At 43.5% G+C, this 15,612-nt stretch overlaps 1 protein-coding gene across 2 annotated transcripts; it reads right to left on the bottom strand.

Moving 5' to 3' along the window:
* Nucleotides 1-3,384: 3,384 nt before the first annotated feature.
* gja2 (gap junction protein, alpha 2) lies at nucleotides 3,385-14,297 on the bottom strand. 2 transcript variants are annotated; one of them, XM_066714759.1, is made up of 4 exons: nucleotides 13,798-14,297; nucleotides 13,257-13,420; nucleotides 6,783-6,981; nucleotides 3,385-6,156 (listed from the first exon to the last, which is right to left on the bottom strand). In XM_066714759.1, the coding sequence occupies exon 4, from the start codon at nucleotides 6,130-6,132 to the stop codon at nucleotides 5,050-5,052; it is 1,083 nt and encodes a 360-aa protein (XP_066570856.1). In that variant the 5' UTR covers nucleotides 6,133-6,156; nucleotides 6,783-6,981; nucleotides 13,257-13,420; nucleotides 13,798-14,297; the 3' UTR covers nucleotides 3,385-5,049. The 2 variants fall into 2 exon arrangements, with proteins under 2 accessions (XP_066570856.1, XP_066570854.1); XM_066714757.1 differs by lacking the exon at nucleotides 13,257-13,420.
* Nucleotides 14,298-15,612: the final 1,315 nt, after the last annotated feature.

Here is a 15,612-nt window from a genome sequence, read left to right as displayed (position 1 = left end):
TCCCCGAGCCTAAACTAAACTCATGTAAGGGTCCCATCCCCAAACATAACTAACAAATGGCTCCACCTGGCTCCGGGAAGTCTCAAAAACTCACGGGCTGCTCTCACTGAGCTGGCTGGCATATCGTATATTATTTGTGTGTGTGTTCATTATAATACAGAATTGTTTACATTAATTTAAAATTTGTGTTTCAACCAAATAGTGTGATTTAAGAACATTGACATTAAACATCTTGCCAGTTACATTTTTAAAACCGAAGGAAACATTGGAGGAAAGCACAGGAGATCTACTTCTATATATTTCACCCAAAGCATTTGACATTCCAGTAGATGTGTGTGTCCGTTTGTGTACAGCTGACTGTGTCTATCGCCCTTGTCCTGTCGCTGGAGGTTGCAGGATGAGTCGCTGTGTCCTTGTTTTCTTCAGAAGGCCTCGACTGGAGTATTGTAATGTGAGAGTTCGTTCTGCTTGTAACAAGTGCATCCTCCTTATTGTTGCTACACTGAGGTTAAATATACCACGGCGCCTGAAATAGGGCTGCGGTGCTGTCAGCAGTGTGGGTCTCGGTCAGAGCGCTGAGTTCGCGTCAATGCATCTGTTGAGCTGCTGTGATAATAGTGGTAAAATGTGCATCCTGTGATTAAAGGTCTTACACATCTGTACATATGTCTTATAAAATGTAGATTTTGCAGGCAATAAGCTCTGACGTGAACATATGTAATCTTTTTTTGTTTTGTTATACTTTCATTTTCACCAAACACAGAAGTGAAGTAATGTAGGACCTTTTTTTTTTTTTTTTTTTTAAGAGAGATCTGGTATATATTTTTTTCTCATTGAGAGATTCATGAAATAGCTTTTTATTTGGTATCCATTTTGCATGGAAGTATTTTTTAAAAATGAATTCTGAGCAAACCATATACACTCACCTAAAGGATTATTAGGAACACCATACTAATACTGTGTTTGACCCCCTTTCGCCTTCAGAACTGCCTTAATTCTACGTGGCATTGATTCAACAAGGTGCTGAAAGCATTCTTTAGAAATGTTGGCCCATATTGATAGGATAGCATCTTGCAGTTGATGGAGATTTGTGGGATGCACATCCAGGGCACGAAGCTCCCGTTCCACCACATCCCAAAGATGCTCTATTGGGTTGAGATCTGGTGACTGTGGGGGCCAGTTTAGTACAGTGAACTCATTGTCACGTTCAAGAAACCAATTTGAAATGATTCGACCTTTGTGACATGGTGCATTATCCTGCTGGAAGTAGCCATCAGAGGATGGGTACATGGTGGTCATAAAGGGATGGACATGGTCAGAAACAATGCTCAGGTAGGCCGTGGCATTTAAACGATGCCCAATTGGCACTAAGGGGCCTAAAGTGTGCCAAGAAAACATCCCCCACACCATTACACCACCACCACCAGCCTGCACAGTGGTAACAAGGCATGATGGATCCATGTTCTCATTCTGTTTACGCCAAATTCTGACTCTACCATCTGAATGTCTCAACAGAAATCGAGACTCATCAGACCAGGCAACATTTTTCCAGTCTTCAACTGTCCAATTTTGGTGAGCTTGTGCAAATTGTAGCCTCTTTTTCCTATTTGTAGTGGAGATGAGTGGTACCCGGTGGGGTCTTCTGCTGTTGTAGCCCATCTGCCTCAAGGTTGTACGTGTTGTGGCTTCATAAATGCTTTGCTGCATACCTCGGTTATAACGAGTGGTTATTTCAGTCAAAGTTGCTCTTCTATCAGCTTGAATCAGTCGGCCCATTCTCCTCTGACCTCTAGCATCAACAAGGCATTTTGGCCCACAGGACTGCCGCATACTGGATGTTTTTCCCTTTTCACACCATTCTTTGTAAACCCTAGAAATGGTTGTGCGTGAAAATCCCAGTAACTGAGCAGATTGTGAAATACTCAGACCGGCCCGTCTGGCACCAACAACCATGCCACGCTCAAAATTGCTTAAATCACCTTTCTTTCCCATTCAGACATTCAGTTTGGAGTTCAGGAGATTGTCTTGACCAGGACCACACCCCTAAATGCATTGAAGCAACTGCCATGTGATTGGTTGGTTAGATAATTGCATTAATGAGAAATTGAACAGGTGTTCCTAATAATCCTTTAGGTGAGTGTATATCGCCCCTTTTTTACCAGGGGAGGGGGTGGGCTGTTTTAGGCGGAAAGATTTTGTCTTCCGAGTTGAAGATTGGATTGTTTTGTTTGCTTTTTTTCAAGCATATATTGTGTGCTTACAACTGTAAATATGTGTCCTTGTCAAGGTGTCTTGGCTTTTGACATGTTCAGTACGTGTTCGGTGCACATTTCTGATGACCATTTCCTGTACAAATCAGTCCACTGTTGTAGTGAAAGACTTGTTCAGTCGCCAAGTCTATAGCTCCTAATGACGAATAATAAAGATGTGATGCTTTATAAGTGATCTGGGTTTCTGTGCTCTGTTTCTGAGTTGCTCTGTTCAGTGTGTTTGACAGGAAGCCTTTGGTGGATTCCTGCATGAGCTCAGGGATTGTGTTTTCCCAATAGGCTTTGTATTGCAGACTTTAAAACACCTTGTTGGAGGGATATTTGTGAGACCTCCTTTCCCTAATTTATATCCACTAACAGGATGCAGCTGTAACGGCACACAGGATTGGCCACAAATGTGTCATCCTAGTGTAGTTACGGTCTTCTAAGGACATGCGGGTGAGAGGAGTTTTTGTCGGTTTCGTTTTTTATGTTAGTCTAACAGTACCTCTGTGGGAGTAATTAATTAATTATGTGAGTGCTAATTAAAAGGCTGTGACTAATTGCCAGCATTATTAAGGTGTATATGAAAAGAAAATGGATCAGTTTTATACCAAATTAAGATGCCATTCATCTTCCAGAACATACATATATATTTGTAAACTACACCAGAGCTTCCCACACTTTCTTTTGAGAGATTCTGACCGTCACTCAGTATGAATGTTTTCCATGAATCCCTGCATGTACTAAATCAAAAGGTAGTATTTTATTCATATTATAAACTTGGAAATTAAGCACAAATAATCCACACTGCTGCACACACTGTAGTGTGCGATGAACACGTTAACCTGTGACTGATTCCAAAGCATGAAGAACAAGATTTCCACATCTATGAACCCCAAAACATCTTTACAGTCGCTCCAGATCTCGACACGATTTCTTTACAGGAAGGTGTTTTTTTATGAGAAAACATTTCTGCTTGTTTGTCTTGAGAATCTTTGCAGACCCCATGAGCGTCACTCCAGGGTCTTGTGCGACGGCTTCATCTTTGTGGGTTTGTACAGCTCAAACTTTAACTGATTAACTTTGCTTTCCTCCTGTATGGTTTATCACAGGTTTTCTTTTCAGTTTACTGTGAGAGAAAAATAATCCACGTTTATTGGAAAACAAGCGATACAGAAGTTAATCATTTGCACTTTAAAAACCATAGCTGCAATACCTTAATTGTTCTTTGCAAATTCACATAAAACAATGTAAAATTGACCATTCCCAGTAAACTATATACAGTATACAATATTGTAACACAAATTTCCATTAGTATTGTTTCTCCTCGCTGTATTATAGAGAGAAAGAGAGAGTTTTCCCCCCCCAAAGACAAATTCCTCTCTGTGTTGAAACATGATTTATTTATTTCAAAAGTGCCTCAAAACAACACCAACAAAAGACTGACCTGAACTGTAAATACTCACATTGACTGAAGAAAAACATTAAGCTCTAAAAAAAAAATGTCATTACAGTTATCTGTGACTAATTCAAATAACTCTGGATAAGATTACGGTCCAAACATTGACCCGTTTTCTAACTCCAAACCCCAGGCGCCGAGGACAGAGAGCGACTATCCAGCGACACAATTCAACAGCACGTGTCCCGTCTGATGGGGACACTAGATTCAAGTTTGTATTCCAGCACAGATTTCAAGAGAAGGATTTTAAACTCTCAGTAAAGAACCCATTTTAAAGAGCTGTGTGTCGTGGCCACGTATTCAGTTAATGCCCTTCCTCTCGTCTCGTGGCGCAAGGGAGAACTCGGGCAAGACTGAGGGCCGTACGAGAGGTGTGGAACGGAAAAAGAGCTCAATCTAATCTCTATCGGGGAGCCAGAGAGGACATGTCAAGAGAGAGACATTGGATGCTGGATAGTGCTCCAAGCCAAGGCATGGGTGTTGATGGGAGATATTTGGCCTCAGTGTTCGCAAAAGAGTCGGGAGGAGATTTATTTTTTATTTTTCCAGTGCCAGTTCGGGTCGCGAAATGAGGATTACACATCCGCTGCAACCAAGTAAACAAACAAATCAACTGGCTCTGGAATCCAGCGTTTCTGCAAATAGCGACAGAAGTATTACCGACGTCAGCCATGTCTGAGTTGTGAAGTTGTTTTTGTGTGTCTGGCTCCTGTTAATTATTGATCTCATTTATCTCAACAGAAGCCATTAGTGTTCTCTTTCTTCAAAACAAGGACAACAGACAAACGGCAGCCTTGTGTGCTTTAATAAGCCATCGACACAAAAAATAAGAGACAGCAAATTACAATGGCAGAATTTTTTTTTTTTTTACTGTAAGAACTAAAAATATAAGTGGTTTTTCATCTGCTATGAATGTAGTTTAAACCTTGCTGACAGTGTGTTAAGAATGCTTCGTCAAAACAATTCCACAGATTCAAGTAAAAGCCTTAAATGTTCTCATATGTTAAAAAAAGAAAAGAAGAGAAAAACAAGTCACTGCATAAACAAGGGCACCCACACATTTGGGTACATTACGATAGGTGGAGCCTTTGATGGAACCAGCCATAAAAAGAGAAAATGAAAAAGCAACAGCTTTGGGTCTGAGATGAAAGCGTAGGCGGTTTTATTTTTGCTTGCCTACTTGGGATCTCAGACCACACTGCTCCTAATGGAAGACACATGGGCCCCGTGCGCCATGATCAATGCAATTAAAACACCAGCGCGCTCTGCGAGTTCAGGAGACCGCGGGGCCTGGCTCGAGCGCCGGGCCGGGGAGCGCACATGGGACGCAGATGTTGGTCAGATCTTAAGATCGTCTAACCGTGTCTTGTTGTTGCTGCTGTGTTTGCTGGACCGGCTGTTCCGGCGCTGCTTCTCCGAGGGCGTTGGGGGGGCCTTCTTCACCTTCAGGTCGCTCTCCTCGGGCTTGCCGTTCCTCTCCACGGCCAGGTTGTCTCTGTTTTGCTTGTAGGCCGCTTTGCTGTTGTACGGCTGGTAGGGAGAGTCCGGCTCGGTCAGGGGAGAGAGGCTGTATCTGGACCCGGACTGGTAGGGTCCTGGCGGAGGGTGGTGTTTTGGGAAGTAATTGTAATTGGGCACGAAGGGCACCGCAGTCTCACTGGGGGCTTTGGAGCCTGTTTCTAATGTGTTCTCAGTCCTGTACTTGATCCCTTGTCTGCATTTTGTGAAACCCAGGTGGTACATCTCCACCAGGTTCAGGAGCAGGGAGACGCAGGCCACGGCCAGCATGAAGAGGATGAAGATGGTCTTTTCGGTGGGCCGGGAGATGTAGCAGTTGACGACGTTGGGGCAAGGATGGCGACTGCAGGTGTACAAGGGTTTGAGGTCAAAGCCGTAGAGGAAGTACTGGGCCACGATGAAGCCCACCTCGAAAAGAGTCTTGAAGATGATGTTTAGAACGTAGGTCCTCAGGATGACCCCCTGCATGCGGATCCGGCCCTGCTCGTCTCGGACGGGGGTCTTCTTGACTTTGCCGTCGCCCAGGAGCGGTTGTTTGTCCCCGTGTTGGGCCGCCTGGGCAATCCTGTCCTTCTCCTTCTGGTTCTCCTTCTCCTCCATGCGCACCAGGTGCAGGATGTGGCCCAGGTAGATGAGGGTGGGTGTGGACACAAAGATGATCTGCAGCACCCAGAAGCGGATGTGGGAGATGGGGAAAGTCTTGTCGTAGCAGACATTCTGGCAACCGGGCTGCTTGGTGTCGCAGGTGAAGCCCGACTGCTCGTCCCCCCACACCTTCTCGGCCGCGGCCCCCAGCACCAGGATGCGGAAGATGAACAGCACGGTCAGCCAGACCTTGCCCACCACCGTCGAGTGCTCCTGGGCGCTTTCCAGCAGCTTTCCCAGCAAGCTCCAGTCTCCCATCGCGGCACGTGCACGGGGCTAGTCCTGCGGGGGGGGAGACACAGAGAGTAGAGCTGCATGGAGGATTAAATGGGTCACGGGAAACAAAACAACACGGGAAACAGGAAAGAAAAGGCAGGGCCAGTCTGCTCAGTATGAAGTTAGGCAGCCTGTTCAGTGAAGTGGGAAAACGATCAACGATGAGAAAGACATTTGACAAACATACAGATAGGACCGTGGAGGACATCCTATTCAACGGCACATTGAGAGGTGTGTCCCCATTTATACAGGAACCAAGTTTCAATCGTCTACAGGGCATAGTTTCTACAATAATAAAACGCAGGACAATATCTTCCTCGGAAACATGAGTGATTTAAGTCGTGCCTTTTGACAAGTTTGTTTTCATGTTCGTGAAAGAAACTAAAACTTGAATGGTGTAAAACTAGCAACACACAATGTAGACATGAATATATAGATATCTATTCCAGTTTAACAGGTTTTGCCTTCAACCTAACAATTAATTGTCACTCAAAACCATTTTATATTTCAAATTAAATATGTTGGAAGATGATCCAGGAACAGAAGATGGCCTAACACCATCATAGTATATGTGTAATAAGATGGATTCTATCATACAAGCAACTTTAAAAAGTTATACGTTTGAAACTTACCAAATGATGACAATGTCAACAACCACCATGTCTGCTCCTTGTCTGCTCCTTGTGTTGTGTCATAACTTCCTTGAAAAATTATAAAACCACCAGGTTTGTCGTCCCCACGGCCCCTCCAGTGGTTATTAGCGTTTCAATGTCTTACTCTTGATACGATGATAGTGTCCATAGACAACGTGAAGGGTTGCGGAGTCCAGGGCTGCAGGAAAACAGTGAAGAGGCCGTTAACGATCATTACCATCTGGGAATACGACCCCGAGACATTAAATCTCGGTTCATTTGATATTAAATATTGGAGCTGCCATGGACACGACCAATCATTTTGTAATTCCTCCTCTCGTCAGGAAGTCACGACACGTCCGGAAACATCGAAGACGTGCTGGTTTTTGACATCCGCCATTATTTTTTAAGTGTTACATGTTAAACATGGTGTGCATCTTACTTCACACTGCAACACATCAAGATGCATTAAACCATATTTCTTGGTTATCGTGCACGTTTCCCTTTCAATTGTGACAATATACCTGACTAGACCTACACTTTCTGTAACAAAAAAGTACTTAAGTAGTAAAGTACTTAAAGTGGAATTTACAACACTGTAAATTTCCCTCTCTAGTATATCAACTTTGTCATGTTTAATATTTAGAATATACATTCATAAAAAAGAGACGTAATTTCTTACTTTTATAGACAGTTTACACATGGAAGTATTTAACGACATTAAGATTCATGGGGTTGTTGAATATCCCTGGAGGACTGTGCAGTTTCCCAGACAGCAGTAGAAGAATATTTCATTTAAAAAACGAAATAACTAATCCATTTGAAGGTGATTAAGCTTTTGAAACACAGATATTACAGGAAAAATACACATTTCAAATACATTCAAATCATACCAAACTGGCGATTTGTACCGAAGTCTCAGCGATCCAGTGATTTTCCTAATAAACCTCGTCAGTCAGGGTATTTCAGTACATTGTTAAGCTGCTATTTTGGTCGATTTCTGCTGGAATTAAAGTGTGGTTTAAACCCAAGACAACCTCGCAATATTGAGATCCGTTGTATTGAGCCCTGCAGTTACACTTTTATAAGTATTCACACCCTTTGAAATACTTGAGAAGCAATAGAGTCAGGGTTAGGATATTACCCAGCTGCGTTTCAGGGAGTTAATTTAGGGCCTGTAGGACTGGCAGGGTCTGGTTCTCGTTGCCTGCGTATCGTCAGCGCTGTGTTCATGGCTCCTCAGCAGGAGACGCAGTTAAACTAATACTCTCGTCTCAGTTGTGATGACAATGTAGAACAACATGTTATGACAACCCTTTTTTATTTTTATCCCCAATACATAAAAAGCATCACAATTTATTCCTTCATGCTTGACGGGGGCTTCGTGCTGTGGAGTCCAATATCCCTCCAGACTTTGTTTATGTCGGGAAAATTAACACATGGAAAGAGGAAGACTGGGCTCTGTTTCTGGCCTCAGTGCCTTTCACACTCTTTCTTCAACTTTGTTTTTCCACATTAACTGTATATATTATAGTATATTGCATTTCATTCTTGAGATTAGTTTTGTGCTTAATCTCCCAGCTCAGTTGATGGCAAATACTGATCAGGCAATATTCCTGCCACCGCACAAACAGCTGAGCAACGCTGCTAATTGATCAGGAGAGACATCACTTTGGTTTTTTGGTTTTTGTTTAGCAGCTGCCATCACCAAGTGCGATTTACAGTTGTCACAAAATACACTTCTCAATCGATTAATATAATACAGTAAAGTACAATAAATGCAAAATATGATGTCCAGCAAGAGTTAATCATTAAAGTGTACTAATGAACATGCACTAATGAAAATGCAGTGCAGTATTTACATCCCTTATTAGTGTGCTGGTAGATCAGGCATAATTATAAATATTAGGTTTAACATTTATAACGATAATTTATTAGTAATGATTGTGAGATGAAGATTGACTGCTATTGCAGTAATAATGGCTAATAATGTATTTTTGGAAGTGCAACGGGACTCAATTTGATGGTTTCCTTTGATAGACTCTCCCAGTGTCTTATTCTGGGAGAATATGAATCAGTATTAATTGGGCATGACAGCTGAACAGTACTGCACAGACCAGAAGCAGTTTAATTAAACGATTAGACTCCTCAGGTAGAAATTAAACTGAGTTGGAGTTAGGTGAGGCAGGTGACCCTCAACTACAGGTTTGCAATACAGACAAGTAGAGACATCAAACGTTGACCTCTTTTCTCTCTTTTCCGTTTGTCAACTTTTCATAAAACAAAACACTAGAAATATAGCTTCACAACACAGAAGACACATGTGGACTAACGTGCCCCCTCTGTGCTTCCTCTGCAGTTTTCTTTTGTTTCAAGATAGATACTTCTCAGGGAAACGCTCTTTAAAACAAAACACCTGCTTCCTTCACCGCAAGCTTGCTTTTGTGTTTCAGGGTTTCCTGTTTACTGACGTCGTATTTTTACCGTGGGGATGGAAGACTGGGGGATGGGGTGGGCTCCCTTATCTGCTCTGGATTCTGTTCTTGTGTTTTAACGAGGGATATGATACACAACTATCCATGGACAGCTTTCGCTAGAGAGTCTTTATTGTTTTAATTCTAATAGCACGGGGATCAATAATGAACATGCTTTAATATATGGCCATTACACATTACACCCTTGTTCTCAGGGTTTTCTCTGGGTTGGACGTTCACAGCACACGCTACATTGCGCTGCGGTCTCGGCTCTCTGATCTCAAAGCGTGGCTCAGTGTGTAAGTGAAATGTGTCCTTATTGACGCAATCTGGCGTTCTGCTCAGTCATCAGAAAAGCACCAAACCACAGCTCCAGTTTATTTTAAAACATATCCCAAACCAGAGCAGACTGTTGTTAAAACTGACAAGAGCCGCTGCGTTTAGTCACAGACCACGAGTGCGTTCTGGACTTTCTCTCATTGCTAGGGTTACCAGACCCATAACAATATCAGGACCGACGGCCGCTGGAAGCTCCTCCACCCCAACTACCATCGCACACACCTCGTGGACACGTGATCCTCAGCTGTGCATGTAATGACCATTTGTTTGAGGGGAAAAGTGCTTAGTTCATTTAGCAACATAAAATCTTATTCCTTTTTAAAATATTGGGACTTTATAAAAATGGAGCAGCGCCAGTCAAAACCACAGACATTATCCAGATTATACACAACCCACAGTAAACAAACAGCCCCGTTTCTGCTCGTTATTAATCACTGATGTCTCGGATCATAGTGCATCGCTGCTTAGACATGATTTGTGTTCAGTGTGTGCTTTGTAACAAAGTAACAATGGCTTATTGTTTGAGGAGGCAAAGATTAGTAAAATATTAGGCTTGTGTTTAAATCATTCATCATTGCTCAGTGATTGTCTGTAGACATAAATCTGTGGGTTATTCTTTAGGAAACGGGCTGATCTTATATCTGAACATCCTTTTCCTTTCAAGATGTCTTTAATCTAACCGAACCGGCTTAGAGATAATTCTACCAATACAATTTATTTGACCTTTTCTTCGATCTCAAACTGGAAATGATGGCATCCTCCGTCCCCAGCAGCCTGAGTTGGACTTGAATTCACATTGTGTATTCTGGGGTTATTGTATTCCTCAAGAACATCTAACAATGAAGGATGACATTAACTGGGTGGTTCTGACGGCCTGAGCGATCTGATGCGAAAGCCAGGGATGGATGAACAATGAGGTTGAGACAGATGAACAAACAGAGACACGGGCTGAGACAGACGCACACACACACTGGTCGGCTCAGGCTGTAGGAAAGACAGGACACCGAGCAGCAGTGGCAGCGAGCGACCGGCCCCAGACCCCCGGTGGGAATTAGTCTCTGCACTGGCATCGTGGCCGGGTGTGAGGGAATGAAGCGTTGGATTTAGCCACGAGCTCAATAAGCCCAGCTTTGGGCTGCAGTCTGGGGGGGCCTCTCAATACTCAAATTTCTAGTTTTACACAATCCACAAGAAAGACTCAGTAAAACGGACACTTTCATTCTTAAACGGTCCTCTTTGGATATTAAACACAATCAGAAAGCTTGACACAGTTTGGGGCCGTAGCAGGTGATAGTGTGGCACCGGGGACAGGGACACGAGGGGCAGCTGGCCACAGTCGTGCCCGTCCCACCCCCTCATCCTCCAGTGGACTGGAGGTCTTTCAGAAGCACCTGCCCGATACTGGAGTCTCCTAAGGTCACCTGTGAAGTCTGTGCACCGTGAGGCAGCGACCTTCGATTCGCCCACAGATCACACCATCGGAAACACTGACAGCCAGCGCCGTCGAGAGAGGTCATGTGACCGCAGTGTGCGTCTGGGGTGGGTGACACGTGTGGCGCAGAGTCTGCATGAAGCTGCTCAGTGTCTGCGGGGGGAATACGTGTTGAACAGCAGGTTCTCCACACAGAGTCTGCCAAGCTGTACTGCTCTACAGTGCACAGTTTTAAGCACGTCGGTGTCTACAAACTTCCAGCTAACCTTACAAGCAACCCCTAACTGGAAAGATAGTTCTTATTCTTTTACTCGAATACCCCGTTTAAATATGGAAAAAGTAACATGATTTTTATATAAATATCAGACTTTTGATTCTGTCCAGTGTGTATTTGATTTATTACTGTTTCCCTATTAATCATGCTTAAGCTCTATTGCACAGGCTGTTTTTTATAGGAGTGGATTTTATTGTTTTTATTTACTGTTTTACTTGTACTTTAATAATATAATCACCTGATGTTGTTTAATGCTGAGCCTCAGCCGCCCACACAAATCCCCCTCACTCGGTGACAGTACAAGGATAACGACACCTAAACACAGAACTACGGTAACAGTGCTTCAAAAACCCAGCTGGGGATTTGTCAGGTTTTGTAGGTGAATTAGATGCCAATTAGACGGGTGAACTTCCCGTCTTACAGCCTGGGTGACTTTCTAAAAAAGTACATCTGCACACACGGCCCAACAGTCAACTGTCCTGCCAACAGCATGTACCGACACGAACACGTACCACCACGCCTTGAACCAGAATAACTGTACCACACCTGGAAGACATTCGCATTCAGGGCATAGGATGTGGCAGTAATTAAACCCACACCCCGGTGCTATTAAAGTTTTCAATTTATAAGTAAGGCCCTTGATCGGCAGTCAGACGCCGTCCTGAATTTATAAAGCGAAGCCTGGCTCTGTAAACAGCGCTCGCCTCTGCATGGATGGCAGACATGGCTTCACAGGTTGTGACTCGAGACAGAATTGGGTTTGCGGTGAAAACTCACGAGACTCAGGGTAAATCTTCAGCTCCAGAGCTTGGACTGTATGAATGGGATCCGACTCCGAGGCTGAGCAAAGGGAGTCATTGATGTCGGTGTCCAGTAACGACATCCACAGGGTTTATGTTTCACTATTATTTCAGTGGCTATTTATAGACAGGCCATTTACAATCCATAGTAATACCGGACACCAGTCAGGTGAGCTTTTGCCAGCATGTTTCAAACGGCTGCTTTGCAATGAGGTCGTGGCTCTGAGAAGTGAGAGAGTAAAGTCTCGGGCATCAAAACACGAAGTGAAAGAGTAAACTGCTTGACACCTGGCATCTCTGACTCAACAAGCACCCAGAATAAATCAAACTTCAATATCAAGACAAGTGTACTATCTAAAAGAACCCACATGAAACAATTATGTTATTAATATGTGGTAGAAAGGTGTGATAAACCAAAACTGGCCTCTTAAGTACATCCCATATATTTGAAATATGTTAGTCTGTAGTCCATATATTTATTTTATATGTTGAAAATTTGAGCAATTAACTTCACTATATTATTTTCGATCTTTAAAGTAAATATGCATTAGACAAAAATATATTTCAGATGCATCCCATACATATTAAATACATACCAAAGGGGCAATTTGGGCAGATGAACAATGTAAGCATCACACAACTCTACCATATATTATCAGTGTGTGTTTGTTTCTGTACGGGTGTGCGTAGAAAAGGAGCAGATATTTTTAAATAGGGATGACTTCCACAGGTTTTTTTTTTTTTTTATGTTCCTTTACAGCTTCGATGCTTTTATTACCTCATAAACAAATCTGGAACTAATTTCTTCCCAGGAGTTTCCTCCGGGAGGTTCCAGTGAAAGAGGTTATGCAAACCACTTTCCCAGGAAAGAAAGACGCCCCTTTGAATGGGACGCTGGGCTCCTACATCACAGTGATGCTGTCAGAGCCACGGCCCGAGCCACACAGGACGGGATGCGTCTCGTTACCCGAGCTGCCCTCCCGGCTCATTGGCACTGAAGGGAACTCAGTAGTGTGAGTTTCTCAGGCGTCGGCAGCTGTAACAAGGCACTATATTATATAATTCACCTCCTGCGTCTCCAAGTCTGAGCTTCTCTATTGCACACCTGCAGGGAATACTTTTAAGATTCATATGAAACAAATAACATAATATTACCTTTTAGTTATCCCTCTATTGATGACCGACAGATAGAAAGATGCAGAACACATCCAGTAGATTTCACAGTGAGAAATGCTTGGGATACGGTGAATAGAGGAGGTCAGCAATTGCTTCTTCTAAGACCAATTTAAAGGAAATTGGATCTTTCATTGACTTTAGTTCTGGAATCCAAAAAGTAAAAGTATACATGTTGACAGACAAGATGTATTATGCATCCATCCAGCACAGATTTCAAAACAGCCACAGACACTATGTGTGTGTATCGTTTATTAGTATTTGTGAAGAGTAAGTCACATTATAAATACACACACGTAATATGAAGACAGAGAGACGCCTCCATTTTAACATTTAGTAAATAACTCTTTCTAGGTCTAACAGATTTCCTCCCGTCAGTCTGTACTGAAACCTCACTCCACAAAGGGCAATCGCTGACAAGCTCAATTCACCCTACAACAAGATTTGCTCTGTAAAAGTAAAGACCTAAAGCAATCCTGAATAGAAGTTGGAATCACATGATAATGCAGAAGAAGATACATACCTTGTCAATCCACACATCTCCAGGAGTGGAAATTGTCCCCCTTTGGTTTCCCCATGCAGGTCACTTGCACTGGCGACTGACTTTACCAGCTCCCTCTGCTGAAGCCATGCCCTTGAATGGCAGTAAACCGGTCGCTTGCCACTGTGCTCAACGGCTCACAGGATTCAAAGGAAAAGCACCATTAAAAAGAAATAAACACCATTACTTTCTGATCAAGCAGAACACCGCTGACACCCTGGGGGGCTTCAGCCAGAGCAGCGCATGCTGAAATACAATCAGTGCAATCTCAGTACATACAACTCCCTCCCCTGCCCTCCCCTGCAGTTAAATTTGGCTGGAAAGGCTCTCTCTCCACCAGGACGTGTGGAGCCGTCCACTTCACTCTGGGGTTGTTGTGACAGGCAGAGGGGCTGTCCAATGAGACGCGTGTCTCCAGGACGAGTGCCTTTCTAAATATAATCCTCTTCCAGGGAGGGTCTCTGCTATCGCACTGGGAATGACTTGGAATTTCTGCTCTGGGACTCATAATGTTGGCCAGAGTCTCCGTGGCACAGAGGCTGAGGTGGGACGCCGTCATTCGGGGGGAAAGTGCTCAGAAAGGGCAGAGTTAATTAGGATTAGGGCTGACAATTAGCATACACTGTCTCTCAGATTACTGGCCACTGCATACAGTCATTTCATAGTGAAAACCGGTTGTAAATAGAGTAGGAATCAGACATGGGATGGGGGAGTTCACAAGTAACTGAGATGTTATCACACTTTACTTAACAAATGTGAGTGAGAGAGGATATGATACAAACACAAACCCTCTTAAAAGAGTAGGTAACTCTCCAATGTGCTAACGATTAATGTCTCAAAAATATGTTTATTCAACCCAAGTCCAGGTCATTTCTTTCTAAACGCATCAGACCACACCCTCTCCCCAGTGTGGTTGTGCTCTGGGGGACAGAGACTTATTTTCAGGCTGATAAAACCCACACTCTCGTGCTCAGGTGAAATGCACTCCAAGGTATGCGGTCGACCGAGACAGATGCCATCTTTTGTCCGGGCCGTAAATGCCATCGTGGACAGAGCATCCCTCTAAAAATGGCCCTGGGCTGAGCCAGTGTATTTCTGCCCGGACGCGGTGAACGTGGCGGTGTGGGTCAGGGGTGCAGCTGTCCCAGAGCCGTGAGTTTAGGGTTCAGGAAAGGAAGAGGCTTTGAATGTCATGGAGGACGTGGAGCTCCAGTGTTTCACCACACGCTCCCTCCCTCTGACATTTGGACACAGGTGCCAGGAAACATATTTCAGTAATGATCCTAGGGTCGGAGGTTAAGTAAAGTCCCTGACAGCCCTTTGGATTTTTAATCATATGACTGTGGCTCAAGCTATGTGATCCATATATACATCTACACAACTGCGGTCTCCACACGGCCCATCATGACAGTAAGGCTGCGCTGCTTCCCACGCTGTATATATATTCACTGATTTATTGGTAGTGTGTTTGTATTCAGATAGTATGACCATGGATGCTGTAACAGTCTCAGCACAGGCATTTTGAATATCAAGGTATAAAAAGGATATTTCTGGATTGTCAAATGTCATCACACGTTGCAATTTTGAGCAGAATGACTAGCCCGCCCTCCCCATGCGCCATGTTTCTCTAATCATTGCATCAACATTTCCAGACACGAGCACTCAGCCGGACTTCGCACACAAACTCAAACTTTAAAGAAATGGTTTAAATTTAAGTTTTCCGTTTATTTAGTTTGTAGCGTGTGCAAATTAGTACGCAAGTATGATTATATATGCTTTTACATCATCCTTGTGAAC

The sequence above is a fragment of the Amia ocellicauda genome, chromosome 10 (assembly GCF_036373705.1).
Source record: "Amia ocellicauda isolate fAmiCal2 chromosome 10, fAmiCal2.hap1, whole genome shotgun sequence".
Taxonomy (NCBI): domain Eukaryota; kingdom Metazoa; phylum Chordata; class Actinopteri; order Amiiformes; family Amiidae; genus Amia; species Amia ocellicauda.
The sequence above is the reverse complement of the archived record's forward strand: the minus strand, read 5'-3'. Positions and strand labels throughout refer to the sequence as shown.

What these genes read in the sequence shown, in the direction of transcription:
- gja2 (XM_066714759.1), bottom strand. Translation starts at nt 6,132, where the DNA reads ATGGGAGACTGGAGCTTGCTGGGAAAGCTGCTGGAAAGCGCCCAGGAG.